The sequence below is a fragment of the Coregonus lavaretus genome (assembly GCF_964263955.1).
Source record: "Coregonus lavaretus genome assembly, chromosome: 2".
Lineage (NCBI taxonomy): Eukaryota > Metazoa > Chordata > Actinopteri > Salmoniformes > Salmonidae > Coregonus > Coregonus lavaretus.
In genome coordinates, this window is record NC_139989.1 from 84,805,680 (window position 1) to 84,821,846 (window position 16,167).

The 16,167-nt window shown below is 42.5% G+C and overlaps 1 protein-coding gene and 1 long non-coding RNA gene across 2 annotated transcripts in view; one reads left to right on the forward strand and one right to left on the reverse strand.

Moving 5' to 3' along the window:
• LOC311142441 overlaps positions 1–16,167 on the reverse strand; it is a 1,015,744-nt gene that overhangs the window by 552,648 nt on the left and 446,929 nt on the right. The gene's annotated exons all lie outside the window — the stretch shown is intronic.
• On the forward strand, positions 320–1,567 carry LOC311099458 (stonustoxin subunit beta-like; the record flags this gene model as incomplete). Its single annotated transcript, XM_084140143.1, has 2 exons — positions 320–445; positions 1,041–1,567. Exons 1-2 carry the CDS (start codon positions 367–369, stop codon positions 1,565–1,567), a joined length of 606 nt encoding a protein of 201 aa, XP_083996269.1. The 5' UTR covers positions 320–366.

Consider the following 16,167-nt stretch of genomic DNA (forward strand, 5'->3'; position numbering starts at 1 on the left):
CACACACACACACACTGGACACACACACACACACACTGTACACACACACACACACATACTGGACACACAAACACACACACTTGACATACACACACACACTGGACACACACACACACTGGACACATACACACACACACACTGGAAACACACACACACACTGGACACACACACACAGGACACAAACAGTGGACACACACACACACACACACACACACACACACACTTGGACAAATGTATATACTGACTGTTTGTGTGTGTGTGTGTGTGTGTGTGTGTGTGTTTCCAGTTTGTGTGTGTGTCCAGTGTGTGTGTGTGTGTGTGTGTGTGTGTGTGTGTGTGTGTGTGTGAGTTCAGGTGTATGACTCAATGACTGTCTGTTCTTCTGCTTACCGCTACAGTGTGGAACATGGTGGAGAGAACACAATGAAACCTGGACTTAGAAAATGTGAGTGTTGACTGCTGTGAAGAATATGACTAAGAATAAGTCTTAATTCAAGTGAAGTCAAAGTCAAAGACCACCATCATTACTTACTTGGTCATATTAAATATCAGCTGTAGTTGTACAGAAGCAGAAATCAGGGACACCAAAGTTTACAAAGAGTTGCTTTGACAATGTGTGTGTCTGTTTGTGGCGCGTTCCTGTTACATTAGAAATGTGTGTGTGTGTGGTGTGTTCCTGTTACATATTAAATATGCGTGCATGAAAGTGTGTGTGTGTCCAGTGTGTGTGTTTGTTCTGGATGTGTGTGTGTGTGTGTTCAGTGTAATTGTGTGTGTGTGTGTGTGTTCAGGATGTGTGTGTGTGTCCAGTGTGTGTGTGTGTGTGTGTTCAGTGTAAGTGTGTGTGTAATTAATGGGAATAAGTGTGTTTTATATTACCATACAGTATAACATATGATCATTCAACAAGTCTCAAGTTACCTTAACTTCTCCTTTTGATACCTAGAAACATCTACATTAAATGAATTAGTGAAAAGTGAGTTAACATTCTAATGTGAATGATGATGATTTCTAATATTGTGTCTGGTTTCATCCATCAGATGTCTGTGATCTCACACTGGACCCAAACACAGTAAACAGACGCCTCTCTCTGTCTGAGGAGAACAGAAAGGTGACATGGAGGAGAGAGGAGCAGCCGTATCCTGATCACCCAGAGAGATTTGAGGACTGGGGACAGGTGCTGTGTAGAGAGGGTCTGACTGGGCGCTGTTACTGGGAGGTAGAGTGGAGTGGGGGTGTGGTTGTTATAGGAGTGACATATAAAGGAATCAGCAGGAGAGGAGGGGGTGATGACAGTTGGCTTGGATGTAATGACAAGTCCTGGAGTCTGATCTGCTCTGACAACAGTTACTCTGCCTGGCACAATAATAAGTCCACTACCATAGACGTCCCCTCCTCCAGCTCCCACAGAGTAGGAGTGTATCTGGACTGGCCAGCCGGCACTCTGTCCTTCTACAGAGTCTCCTCTGACACACTGACCCACCTGAACACATTCCACTCCACATTCACTGAGCCCCTCTATCCAGGGTTTTGGGTTTGGTATGATGGGGACTCAGTGTCCCTGTAAATAATAACCATGTTAAATACATACTGGACACACACACACTGGACACTGTACACACACACACACACACTCACACTGGACACACACACAAACTGACACACACACACACACACTGGAGACACACACACACACACTGGACACACATACACACACTGGACACACACACACACACTGGACACACACACACACTGGACATGCACAAACACTGGACACACACACACACACACACATACTGAACACACACACACACTGGACACACACACTGACACACACTGGACACACACAAACACTGGACACACACACACACACACATACTGAACACACACACACACTGTACACACACACACACACACACACACACACACACACACTGAACAAACACATTGAACACACACACACCGGACAAACACACACTGGACACACACACACTGATCACACACACACACACTGGACACACACTGGACAAACACACACACAATGGACACACACACTCTGGACACACACACACACTGGACACACACACACTGGACACACACACACACACACAGAGGACACACACACACTGGACACACACACACTGGACACACACACTTGACACACACACACACACACACAGTGGACAAACACACACACACACACACTGGACACACACACACCTGACACACACACACACAGGACACACACTCATACACACTGGACACACACACATACACACTGGAAACACACACACAGGACACACACATACACCTGACACACACACACAGTACACACACAAACCTGACACACATACACACACAGGACACACACACAGGACACACACACACACACACTGGACACACACACTCACACACACTGGACACACACACACAGGACACACACACACAGGACACACACACACACAGGACACACACACACACTGGACACACACACACACACACACTGGACACACACACTCACACACACTGGACACACACAAACACACACACACTTGACACACACACTGGACACACAAACATACGCTGGGGACGCACACACACTGGACACACACACACTCACACTGGACCCACACACATACACACTGGACACACACACACACGACACACACATATACACACTGGACAAACACACACCTGACACACACACACACTGGACACACAGGACACACACACTGGACACACACACACACACTGGACACACACACACACACACCTGACACACACACACCTGACACACACACACACAGGACACACACACACACTGGACACACACACACACACTGGACACACACACTGGACACACACACATACACACCTACACACACACACACACACTCACACACACTGGACACACACACTGGACACACACACTCACACACACTGGACGCACACACTGGACACACACACATACTCTGGACACACACACACTGGACACACACACACACATTTGAAACATTTCCATGTGTTGGATTTTGATGAAAGGAAATCCCATATAGCCTACTGGACAGGACTTTGCTATGGCATCTTCTGTTTGGGTGTCTCAGGTCAGGTCTGAGCCATGATCAGAATGTGTCTCTGTGTCTATTTCCAGCCCTGCCATTTCTACCTGTCCTGATCTAGTGTTTCACCCCTGACCTCCGCACACCGTCTCACTGTCCATGTCTGCTTTTAGCTCCCACCTCTACTTCACTGTGTTATAATGGACCTTATGCTTGTTATGTCACTTCTGTAACCAGTTATCAAACATACTGACCTTTCTGACCCTATCCCATGGCCCTACTTTCTACAACTGAACATTTAAATTCCTCTCTGAGTTTTGTTTCGTGTCCATTTACTTATCTATGTATTTGTTGTATATTGGGATTGTGCTGCAGAGCATCATGGGGGTTTGTATGTGTTGAGATGATCACGTTCCAGATAAATGGTTGAACTGATTCCTGTCTCCTGTCTCATCATTATTGAATTGTTATACAGACGTGGTTATGAAACCCACGAGACATAACAAAATATTGGCGATGAGTAAGTCTGAATCTACAGGAACTATTCTGTCTGGAAGAAGTGGGTTTTTACACCTGTTTAAAACTGATATTTTCTGTGGTACAGAATAGGCTAATGTTAGCACAGTGTATTGCTAGCAGAGGCAAGTGCATAGTCGAGCTAGCTAAGAAAGAGAGTTAACCAGTGGTGTAAAGTACTTAAGTAAAAATACTTTAAAGTACTACTTAAGTAGTTTTTTTGGGTATCTGTACTTGACTTTACTATTTATATTTTTGACTACTTTTACTTTTACTTCACTACATTCCTAAAGAAAATAATGTACTTTTTACTCCATACATTTTCCCTGACACCCAAAAGTACTCGTTACATTTTGAATGCTTAGCAGGACAGAAAATGGTCCAATTCACGCACTTATCAAGAGAACATCCCTACTGCCTCTGATCTGGGGTACTCACTAAACACACATGCTTTGTTTGTAAATTGTCTGAGTGTTGGAGTTTGCCTCTGGCTGAACGTACATTTTAAAAACAAGAAAATTGTCTGGTTTGCTTTATGTAAGGAATTTGAAATTATTTTGTAATTACTTGTACTTTTACTTTTGATACTTAAGTATATTTTAGCAATTATATTTACTTTTGATACTTAAGTATATTTAAAGCAAATACTTTTAGACTTTTACTCAAGTAGTATTTTAGTTGAGTCATTTCCTGTTAAGGTATCTTTACTTTTACTCAAGTATGACAATTGGGTACTTTTTCCACCACTGGAGTTAACATCGTCATTGACGGCAGAAAAGGACTCGAGACGGACATCGGAGTGGGAAAACAACGTGATTAAAAAGGGAGGAACATACAGTGATTAAAGGGAGGACATTTATTCAGCTGTGAAGACAAACCTTTTAATTAAATCTGCTAAATGAGTGAATTTAGGAGGAAACGTCAGTGAGTGAAGGGAATGAAGATCACGTGACTGAGGAAAATATTGCTTTGGTTGAGGACAATATTGAAGTGAGTGACAATCAGGAGCTTATTGAGAAACAAAAAATTATTGGAATTGTTGGAAACATTGGACAGTTTGATGAAAGTATTGAACAGTGGAGCTCATATACAGAACGGTTTGAATATTTTGTTCTTGTAAATGACATGGATGAGGACAACATTGTGCCTACAAGTTTTAGTGTAATGGGGCCAAAGACATTTAATTTACTAGGCAGCCTGCTACAGCCAGACAGAACAGGTAATAAGACGTATGGGGATATTGTGGAGATACTTAAAGGACATTTTTCACCAGAACCACTAGTTAATGCTGAAAGGTTCAGGTTCCACAGGAGACATCAGGAAGAGGGAGAATCAGTAACAATGTTTGCTGCAGCATTAAAGAAACTACCAGAACACTGAGTTGAATGCTGTTCTAAATGACATCATTAGAGACAGACTAGTATGTGGGCTACGGAGTGAAGCTACACAAAAGAGACTGTTGACTTGTCATCAACAGTATCCTCATCTCTAATCGTCAGTTTCCTCGTAGCCATCTGTTGCATCGGTTGACATGATACCTGTTCAATCTCCCCTCTATCCATACCTCCAGAGTCCTTCTCCATTTATCACCGTCTCTCTGTTGTTGTGTTCTTCTGTCATCGTACCAATATTCCCTGCTGCAAAAACACACAGACAAAACAAAACAATGCTCTGCCGAAGCGGTGCCACCTTCCTCTGCGTTAGAAAAGTCCTCCAATGGTCCATATAGATCTAGGAATCTCTCTCTCTTACTTGCCCTTCCATCAAGGTAGCCATCATCACCTATTACTAACCTTCCCACTTGGGTGTTGTCCATCAATTACTTCCTTAATCCTTTACCACCACATCGTCTCCAAGTCGCAGAAAATGTCCAGATTCTCCTGGTAGGTCTGGCAGACAAACCTTCACCTTTTCTAAAGAAAGTCTGCATAACATTGTTAGTTGAGACACAGCATGCTACTTCATCCTGTCTTCTTATCAGTCCTGATAAGCCTTTTATATTAGGAAGTACACATTCTCAGTTTGTTACCTGTACAAAAGACACCTGTCCACAGAAGCAATCAATCAATCAGATTCCAAACTCTCCACCATGGCCAAGACCAAAGAGCTCTCCAAGGATGTCAGGGACAAGATTGTAGACCTACACAAGGCTGGAATGGGCTACAAGACCATCGCCAAGCAGCTTGATGAGAAGGTGACAACAGTTGGTGCGATTATTCGCAAATGAAAGAAACACAAAAGAACTGTCAATCACAAAATCAGCAGGGGATCAAATACTTTTTTCCCTCACTGTATGTGTGTATGTATGTGTGTATGTATGTGTGTATATATATATATATATATATATATATATATATATATATATATATATATATATATATATATATGTGTGTATATGTATGTGTATGTGTATTATCTCCCGAGTGGCGCAGTGGTCTACTAGTGATCCTGGTTCAAATCCAGGCTCTGTCGTAGCCGGCCGCGACCGGGAGACCCATGGGGCGGTGCACAATTTGCCCAGCGTCGTCCAGGGTAGGGGAGGGAATGACCGGCAGGGATGTAGCTCAGTTGGTAGAACATGGCGTTTGCAACGCCAGGGTTGTGGGTTTGATTCCCACAGGGGGCCAGTATGGAGGAAAACAAATTAATAATGTATGCACTCACTCACTCTGGATAAGAGCGTCTGCTAAATGACGTAAATGTAAATAAGTGTGTGTGTGTATATATATAAAAAACATGGGGGACTGGAAGTGATGCAGACAATTACATTGATGGAATTCACAATCTATCTACAATATTAAGCTGATCTACCCCCTTTAAAAAAACAAATAAATAAAATAATAATATTAATTACCTGAAAATTGTATGTCATCCAGTCTTAAAATTTCTGCAAAAACCAAATATTGAAATACAGTTAAATATTTTAAAAACCATTGTTATCCATTGAGTGAATTGTTATCCATTGAGAGAGAGATATAGAATAGTATACTATCCTGCTGGGTAATTTATTTCTACAACTGAGATGTAACTGAACATCCACTAGGTGGAGCCAGTGGTCCACTCTTGATTAGACACTTCACATAAAATATGATAAATACATATGTAGGTATATATATATATATATATATATACATATAATATTATACTAACATTCTAGATACACACACACACACACACACACACACACACACACACACACACACACACACACACACATAATCAACTGACCAGTAATTTTTCTATAACTGTGATGTAGCTGTATATCCACTAGGTGGAGACAGTGGTCCACTCTTGAGTAGCGACTTGGTTTGGCATGCATTTTCATGGGTTCTGAGACACCTTGAGACATGTCACATAAAATTGACATTTGTTTTGTATAAACAGTAGGATATATACATATGTAGGTAGAGTCCATTCTCGTTTAAAAAAATCAATAACACAACATCTCATTCATTATATACTATATCATTTTATACAATACATTATTAAAAACATTCATTTATAATATACAACATAAATAATATATATATATATATATATATATGCATAGTTAGATATAGAAGCCTTCATCATATTGAAAATTCAACTCACCTTCAAAATGCTCCATGAGGAATAAATGATTTAAGGAGTCTCTTTAAGATGTATGTCTTCAGGCCTTCTGGTCCTCTGGGTCTTTTTTCTTGGTTGACTGAGACATCCCACGGAAGCTCTTTTATGGGGTCAAATGGATCTGTTTAGGTCAGCAGTAAAACGGGACATCTTAAAGAATACAATTACCTTTTTTGTTTTTAATTGACTGAGACATCCACTGGACATTCCATCCTCGGACGCCTCCCGGACATTCCCGGACGCCCCCCCCCCCCCCCCCCCCCCCCCCCCCCCGAGAGCAATTTTTTTAAAGGTTAAAGGTTAAACAGGTTTAAATAAGTAGTTTCAAAGACACTTGGGGGACCCCATGTGTACATATACTTCCCTTGTGTGTAAGGGACCCCCTAGATGAGCAAACTGTTGACCATTCAAATATGGATAGCTGAGAACTCTTTCTAAAAGGGTAAACAGGTTTAACCGGTTTAAAAAACAGTTGTTTGAAAGACACACCACACACGCTCACACACACACACACACACACAACCCAAGGATGATGCTACAGAAATGGAAGCATTTATATACAAGTGATTAAAGTTCTCTATACAATATTGAATATTAAACTATGACACTAATGTTTATTACTAAACCTATATATGGATCATAAACTGTATTATTACACAATACTACACCTTACTAAACAATACATGTTTAAATGTATAATTAATATAATAATTTTTTTCTTAGAAAAAAAGCAGAATCAGCATTGTTCTCCTTTTCAGGGGCCTTTTGTAACCCGACACCCCCATCAGTCTCCAAATCCCCGTCTTCAAGCTGTGAGGGACTCAGACGTTGCCTCTTCCACCAGACTCTCCATGGCCTTCAAGGTTTTGCATGTTTTCTTTTCCATGATAGATCAACCTTCTTGCCGATAAGCCCAAGTTTTGTCTTGAGGACAGAAGGGACCATCTTCGTAAATGTTGACGATGGTGGAAAAACTGTTGCACTTGTTTCATCATATCAAGCACCTTTAAACCAATCTCGCCACTTGAAGCTAAAGACAGGCACAAAATAGTTGACCTCTGTCATACGAACATTTACATTACATTTACATTTTAGTCATTTAGCAGACGCTCTTATCCAGAGCGACTTACAGTTAGTGAATACATATTTTTTTATGCTGGCCCCCCGTGGGAATCGAACCCACAACCCTGGCATTGCAAACGCAATGCTCTATCAACTGAGCTACATCCCTGCCGGCCATTCCCTCCCCTACCCTGGACGACGCTGGGCCAATTGTGCGCCGCCCATGAGTCTCCCGGTCGCGGCCGGCTGAGACAGAGCCTGGATTCGAACCAGGATCTCTAGTGGCACAGTTAGCACTGCGATGCAGTGCCTTAGACCACTGCGCCACTTGTAGAACTAACAGATTTGGTGGCATTTGCGCTATTGAATTCAGAACAACCTAAAATTGTCACTTTGGAGTCTGGACTATACGCTACTGAAGAGATTCGTATGACTTTCAAATCATCTGGCCCACAGACTTCCTCTTCCAGTGGGTACCCAGGCAGGGATGGTCCATTCAGGGCCTTTTAGATCTGACATAGAGCAAGTCTTATCTTAAGCCATTCCCTCATGCGAAACGCAAGAGAAAAACTCCCGGTTTTTGGCTGAAAAAGGTTGTTGAGACAGCTGTGTGTGAAAATCTTCACTGTTGAATCGTCCAGTTGGCCTCCACTCATATCAATCCCACCATTAAAACAATCAGGTGCATCACAAAGAATGGCATCGATGGTTTTGTCCTTGTGGCCCAGACATGAAGGACACAACACACCTAGAATTGGTCTAGGAGACGTGTTTTCTGGAGTTTTCTGTGGTTGATCTCTCTTGAGGTTTCTTGTCGCTCGTAGTGTTCACAGGACAAGTCTAACACTTACTTATACTCAGGCAGACCTACCCAGAAATTACTTTTTCATTCTACAAGGGGTCACAAGCTCACTACACAGCAGCTCCATAAGTTCACTACAAAAATTCCCAACAGTTTCACATTTTTCAAACAGTTCAAACTTTAAGTTCAACTAGGTCAGTACACGACACATCAATCACCAGGCCATTACTTTTTATTTCAAACATGTTGTAGAGGGTTCTTTGCACAGTACTGATATTCTCTTATTCTTAAACAAACTTTAAACTTTAAACTAGAAAATGACACAGACAACGGCTTCTGAGTATATGTAAAATATCTTTAGTTATGCAATTGCAGGCAGAAGTTAATACAGAGTCAACAGGATTTGTATAGCTCTTCATAAGTTCTGCAAATTGTCCAAGACAATCTCTGCTTTTCATCCAAGCACGCCCCTCCCTGGCAGATCAGGAGCCACCATGTTTTCTTCTTGTGGCTGTGTGTAAGCAACGAGAAATTGAAACAATCCAGGTCTACCTGTTCCTCCAGTTGATCTCTATCCCATGTCCTTGACTACACGCCCAGACCAGCTGCAGGGAGCTGGAGGGAACCATCCTTACCAAAAGCACAGCATTGGTAGTTAAGAAATGTGTCTACTATTGTTAATCATATTCATTATTAACTATTAATATTTAACAAATCTGGTAAATATGTGCTCTTTCTCTCACAGCATAATATATCATATATTCCCCATCAATGTGCTTTACTTCAAAGAAACAGCTGCACTATCAAGTTACATAAGCACACACCCTAAATAGTGAAGAGAACGTCCGGACAGGATGTCCTTAAAAGGTCATAAACACAGGACACAGGAAAACTCACCAATCACTTTTTGACAGCAACCGTCTACTATATTCTCTCTCACAGGAGTCTGTGAAAGAAGACAGTTGGAGATTGAAACATTGTATGTGTATTCCCTTCCCCCAACTGCTCTGTTCACTCAGACAAACAAACCAGACTGCAGTTTCCCACGCAAGAATTGACTTAAAATTACTTGATATCTTTCAGAAATACATAATCCCCCCACCCCCCTCATAATTCCATAGGTCTATAGGAGTGTCTCAGGTTTTCATTACAACCATTTCTAGTGCATATTGTATACTGTTTCAATATTGAACTATTAAATCAGTTAACCTCTTACTATCAGATTTGATAAATAACAGATTATAACATGAAAAAGCTCAGTGTTGATTTTAAATATAAACATTAACAGTCCACAAAAATGGTGTGTAAAACATTATGTTGGCTTGGCTGATAAAAAGGGTAGATTGAATTTCTCTTGGCAGTTGTGGCTCCCAGGTCTATAGCCAATCAAGGACTAGCTACCCATCCCCCACTGCTGCTCTCACCCCCCACCCCCCACCCCATCCCCTGACATGCTGGACTCTCAGGTTCTGTTCAATAAAGTGCAGCACAGCACAGTACAGTACAACTTTATTAGTCCATGTTACAGGGAACAAAGGGAATTTGTCTTTCTGAAAGGGGTTGGTCACAGATCTGCCAGTTCAGATCAAATCCCACGTTTTGTTGTCTGGCTCAGGACTCAAACCAGTGACCTTTCAGTTACTGGACTAATTCTCTAACTTCCACCTCCTAACACTTCTAGCATGGGCTTCCTAGGCAAAGTTCCTTTTACACTATCCCATGTGTGGAGAAAACATGAGTCTGTCTCATGATCTGGTAATGAGGTAGTCCTGCCTTCAACTTCAAAATCAGTGTCACCCTCAGGTCAAGAGGGCATTACCTCTTGGTCTAATGGTCAAGAAACTGGTTTTTCCCATGGGACACCTGGGTACAGATCCCGCCCATGAAATGTGCACACCTCTCCCAAGGCACCATTCCACTGCTTCCACCAATGTAGTGTTTTTATGCAAACAGCAACGGTGTAATTCCCCTTTCGTCTCAAACCCGGGTCTCCCTGCCCGTAGGCAAACAAATATATTGTAGTGAATTCAGTGGGTAACCCCAAACAGGTTTTGAACCTGGGTCCATCAACTGTCAAGCCAACACCTTAAGCGTGTTAGGTTCTAAATGAACCTAGTAAAACTCAGGGACGTTTAGTAAAGCTCAAACCAAGTTTATTCACCCATTGGATCATACAGCTGCATAAGACAAAGAACATATTCACACAAGCACTGGTATTTAACCCTTTCTCCTATGCTGAGCCCCTCCTTCCACATCTGAACAGCCAATACACCTCTGTTGCTATCCAGAAGATTAGTGATATATGTTCTTCCTCACTTCATCTAACCTGACCTCTGCCCAAATTGCTCACTCCTCCCCAACTCACGGCTGTCATGTTGACCAGACTGTGTCTCTTCTCCTCCAATAGGATCCCTGATGACTAATAATAACATATCCTGACAGAATGGAAACGTTATACATTCCCCTCTCTCCCTCAGTGACATGAATAAGTCTATTTCATGTTTAGAAGTCAGAACCCAACAAGCGCTACGCCAAGAGGTCCGAACCTCTCGATGATGTCGCTAGGTGTTGGATTAAGGTTGCTACATTACCCCCTTCCTTGGGGAGAGCATGCCCCCACACTTCTTTATAGCAAGTCTCTCACGTGTACATGCCTCTTTGTTGGCCTCACAGGCACTATCCCACTTCTGACACCAATGTAACGAATTTGGGGGTAGCTCCAGCAGGGACTCGAACCCGGGTCCAGCGACTATCAAGCCAACACCTTATCTATTACACCAAGAGATCAGAAGGTGGTAATTGGTAGGTGTTGGGTTCAGCTTGCTACAGTATATACTTATATAGGGCAGTGTGTGATCTGGGAGCGGCAGCACTACCACTAGTGCTCCTGACACAGCCGAACACAATCTTTACCTTCTGAACCTTAAAAACTGACCTAAAGTCAGATACATTTAGACAAACCACCATGTGAGCAGCAAGTGTAGGGTTAATGGAGTGAAGTGGGGGATGGGTAGGACCACCAGTATCAACTATATGTCTATGAATGCATTACTATTAATGCAGTACTAAAACGGATGGATGCTCTTCATCAACACCATCTCACCTGTGAAACTAGATATCAGCAATCAATCAACAAGACTAATGAAATGGAGCAAATGAAGACATTAGAACTGCTAAAGGTCAGATATTATATTCGGACACCAATTTCCTACTGGTAGATTTTGTACATGATCTGTCAATCCTGAGAGCAACGCTCTCTCTCCTCCTCTTCCCCCATCTCTCTTTGCTGGGGTGAAGTTTCCCCTAGATACAGATCTAGGATCAGCTTCCCCTCCCCCAAACCTAACAAGGATCATTAGTGGGGGGGAATTTAAACCTGATCTAAAGCCAGTGTCTATTTGGGAAACTTGTCCCCTCCCCCACAACTCTACATGTGGATGCGGCTTCCTCCATCTCACCATGTCCACAAAGAAAACGGCAGTGTATTTCAGCTGTAAGTATTTTGAAGTTACTAGCTATATTATTTGAATTGAATTGACCTAGCTTCATTATTATTCAACAATAACTGGGCCAATGTCGCCGTAGCAGCAGTGGTGGTTCTAGAACATTCCCAGTGGGAGGGGCCAGGCTGGGGCCAGTTGTACTGTTAGAGGGGCCAGTTACATCACACATTATTGTTGTCATGTCGTTTTCTTCACTGCATTGCAGACATTAATAGACAAATGACCATGTTTATAATCATTCAACTATTTATTAATTGCATTACATTTTTTACATTTGCATTACATATTCAGTATCAGTTACATCAACTGTATTCTACGGTTTTTGTGGTTTCTTGCAAAAAGATCCGCAAATGCATCTGGATTTAAGGCCTTTGCCTTCCTTGACTCAAACCTTAATACACCTAAATTGCTCCATTACTCATCTGACATTGTGGACCTAAGATACGTTTTCACCAGCTTTAGAGCAGAAAAACTCTGTTCACAAGAAGCGGTACTAACAGGGATTGAAACAGCTATTTTGCACAGTTTAAAGAGCTGAAAGAAAACTTCTTTATAAGGCTGAATGAATAATGCTATCTCTACTACACTGGAGGGTCTCTGCATGCCACTCTGGATTTTCCTTTGTAAAATTATTCTGAACTGATGTAGTTCATGCCCCAAGTCCTCAATATTTGATTCATACATTCTAGCAAATGGAAACAGGGACTTCTCTTTGAGAAATGCATCACTTTTGGGGTTTAGAGTTTGGACGCCATTCATTATGTCACAGTTTCTGCTAGAGAACCGTCTGTTGAGCTCATTGAGCATCTGATCTAAGACAGGGTAGAAAAAGGTTTCTAGGATTGCCATGAAGTTCCCTTGATTATCAGACTCTGCAGACTCATCGTGTCCTCTTTGTGCAATGTTTTGTGTGGCTGTAAGTAGTAGTACTTCTCCTATTGTTTTAATATAGTCCCCATTTTCTTGAACCTGTTTGTTGTGTTCCTTGTTTAGGGCATTTGTTTAGGGCATTTACCAGTGTTGCATTACTTTTTACAGCTTTCTGATAGACTCTCCATGTAATCGTTGCTTGTTTGTGCCGCTCAGACCTTGCATGAATTGCAAATCCCCCCTCTTTGTAAGTTGCCTTCTTCCAGTTGTTAAAACCCAATTTTGGAATCCAATCCAGTCTCTGAGACTGGCGTAACAAAACACAGAGTCTGATTTGTTTGAATATTGAAGCCAGGGGTGGATGTGGTACCAGGCCGCCTTGAAGCTCCTCCTCCTGTCCCCCATCAAAGTTCTTGGGTCCATGTTCATCACTGGCTGCACCGGTGGCTCCTCCCGGGATTGGCTGACATCACTCTCAGTCTCTCCAATGGTCTTCCTGCTGTCTCTCTCTGCTCTCTCTTGCTCTCTCCACACCTGAACCCTCTGGCTCTGTCTGACTTTCTGCCTTGTCTTTTCTTTGGAAGAAACATTAAGTCCTTTTTTCTCTTCATGTTGGTGACAACTATAGAGCAAAAGCAATGGGGACCAAGCTTATTCATTCATTTACTGAAAAGAACTGACTCGCTAGGTAGCTAGCTTTCATGTCTAACCTTTTAACGTTACAATGCGTTTACTGAGTGTGGTTTAAGTAAAAGCACTCAGCAACATGCGTTTTTGATCAAATATTATACCCTTTTTCATATTGCCATACATTTTCGATGCCTGACTGTTAGAATTAGCTACAAAACTATACCAAAAACAATGCAAACGAATACATAGCCCAGGATTCAAACCAAGTCCTTCATTAATTCACAAAGAAAATAACAAACGGACATGTTAACATTAGCTGATCTAACGTTCCACTTCTGTAATGCATTTAATAGTTAACGATGTTACAAATACAACATATTCAACATTTTGCTCACCTCTCTTTATTTACTTCTTCTTGCTTGAACGATATTATTCGCGCCAAATTTCTTTAAACTTCTGAATAGAAAAAAGCTTGCAGATCCATGTGGTACGATACTGTTGTGTTCCGCCTAATGGAGTCCCACTAGAAAATGTGATGGGTTACTTTAGTGTTCCGCTTTGCCACTGTCTAATAACGGATGTAAAAGAAATCAATAAAATAAAACATGATCGCAAAAATTAATTCTGTGATAATTATTTCAGACTCCGCATTTAGAGGGGCCACAAGGGGGTCCAAGCTTGTTGTCACAGGGGCACTGCCCCCCCCCCCCCCCCCCCAGAACCGCTAGTGTCTCACAGCCCTTCTTCGGCCTCGGCGGATGCTAGCTCGGAAGAAGCACCAGCATGGTTCAGAATGGTGATGGACAAGGGTATAACAACAATCCAAGAGACACTTTCTGAACGCCTCAGCAAAATTGATGTGCTGGTCGAAAAACTCCACGAAGACCAGAAAGTCACAAAGGGAACGAGTGACAAAGTTATAAAAAGACCATGCTGACCAACAGGGTGCCATCCTGGACGTCCGTGAGGAAGTGGATCAAAAGCACTAGGAGTTGGAAGACGCCATCTCTAAACTCGAGAAATTAGATTCTTACGAACATTTCCAAAAGTGCTTGAATTTGAGATTTCAAGATTTCCCGGAGGCCGTGGAGGGACGAGACGCCATCTCCTTTCTACAGGAATGGATTCCCAAAATTCTGGATCTACCCCCTTCCGCGCACCCACTGGAAATGGAGAGGGTCCATCGCACCCTACAGAGGTGGCTGCCTTGCCAGGTTGCACCCAGGGCATTCGTCGTTACATTTCTACGGTACCAGGACACTGTCCGCATCCTCTCTGCTGCCCGAGCAAAGGGAGAGCTCAAGTACGGAGATGCCAGAATCATGATCTTTCCGGATCTTTCTCCCATACTACACAAGAGGAGGATGGCTTTCTCCCCACTGAAGAGGCTTCTGCGGCAGGCTGGCTCGGCATACGGCCTGCTGCTACCCGACGACTTTGTGGACGTACACCAAGAATGGTGAGCGCACATTTGACTCTGTGAAGACGGCTGAAACATACATGAGGAAAGAACTCCCTGACTTGTTCCCGTCTACTACATCAGGAGGAACTGTCTTTTGAACTTGGATACAGTGGATAGTGAACTGTTAGAACATGAGGATACAACCAAATGACTCATAGGATCGGCTGGCTGGCAGGCTAGATGGCTAGCACCATAATGACAGGCCAGGTAAAGTTGGATCATAGCTAATGTTGACTGGCTGGCTGGCTAGATGGCTAGCACCATAATGACAGGCCAGGTAAAGTTGGATCATAGCTAATGTTGCCTGCGCTATTTAGCCAGCTCGCTAAGTTTACCAGGGTGTTACTATAGCTACAGCCACACTATGCCAGGTAGTTACATTTTCTTTCTGGATACTTTTATTTTACCCATAGAGGTCCAGTGGGGTTTGGTTAAATAGTGATGTGGCTTTTGACTGGGTTTCAAGCCGAACTATGTAGTTTATATTACTTCATGGAATTTTTAGCTACTATTACGTTTGCTGGCTTGTTTATTGTTAGAGATGTATGCTTGCGTTAGTGATACCGAGGCAGGGAGAAGCTACTCACTGGCTGGACACCTAATTGCCAGCTAGCTGATAGCTGTACAGTTGTGTGTGTACATGTGTATATAAAT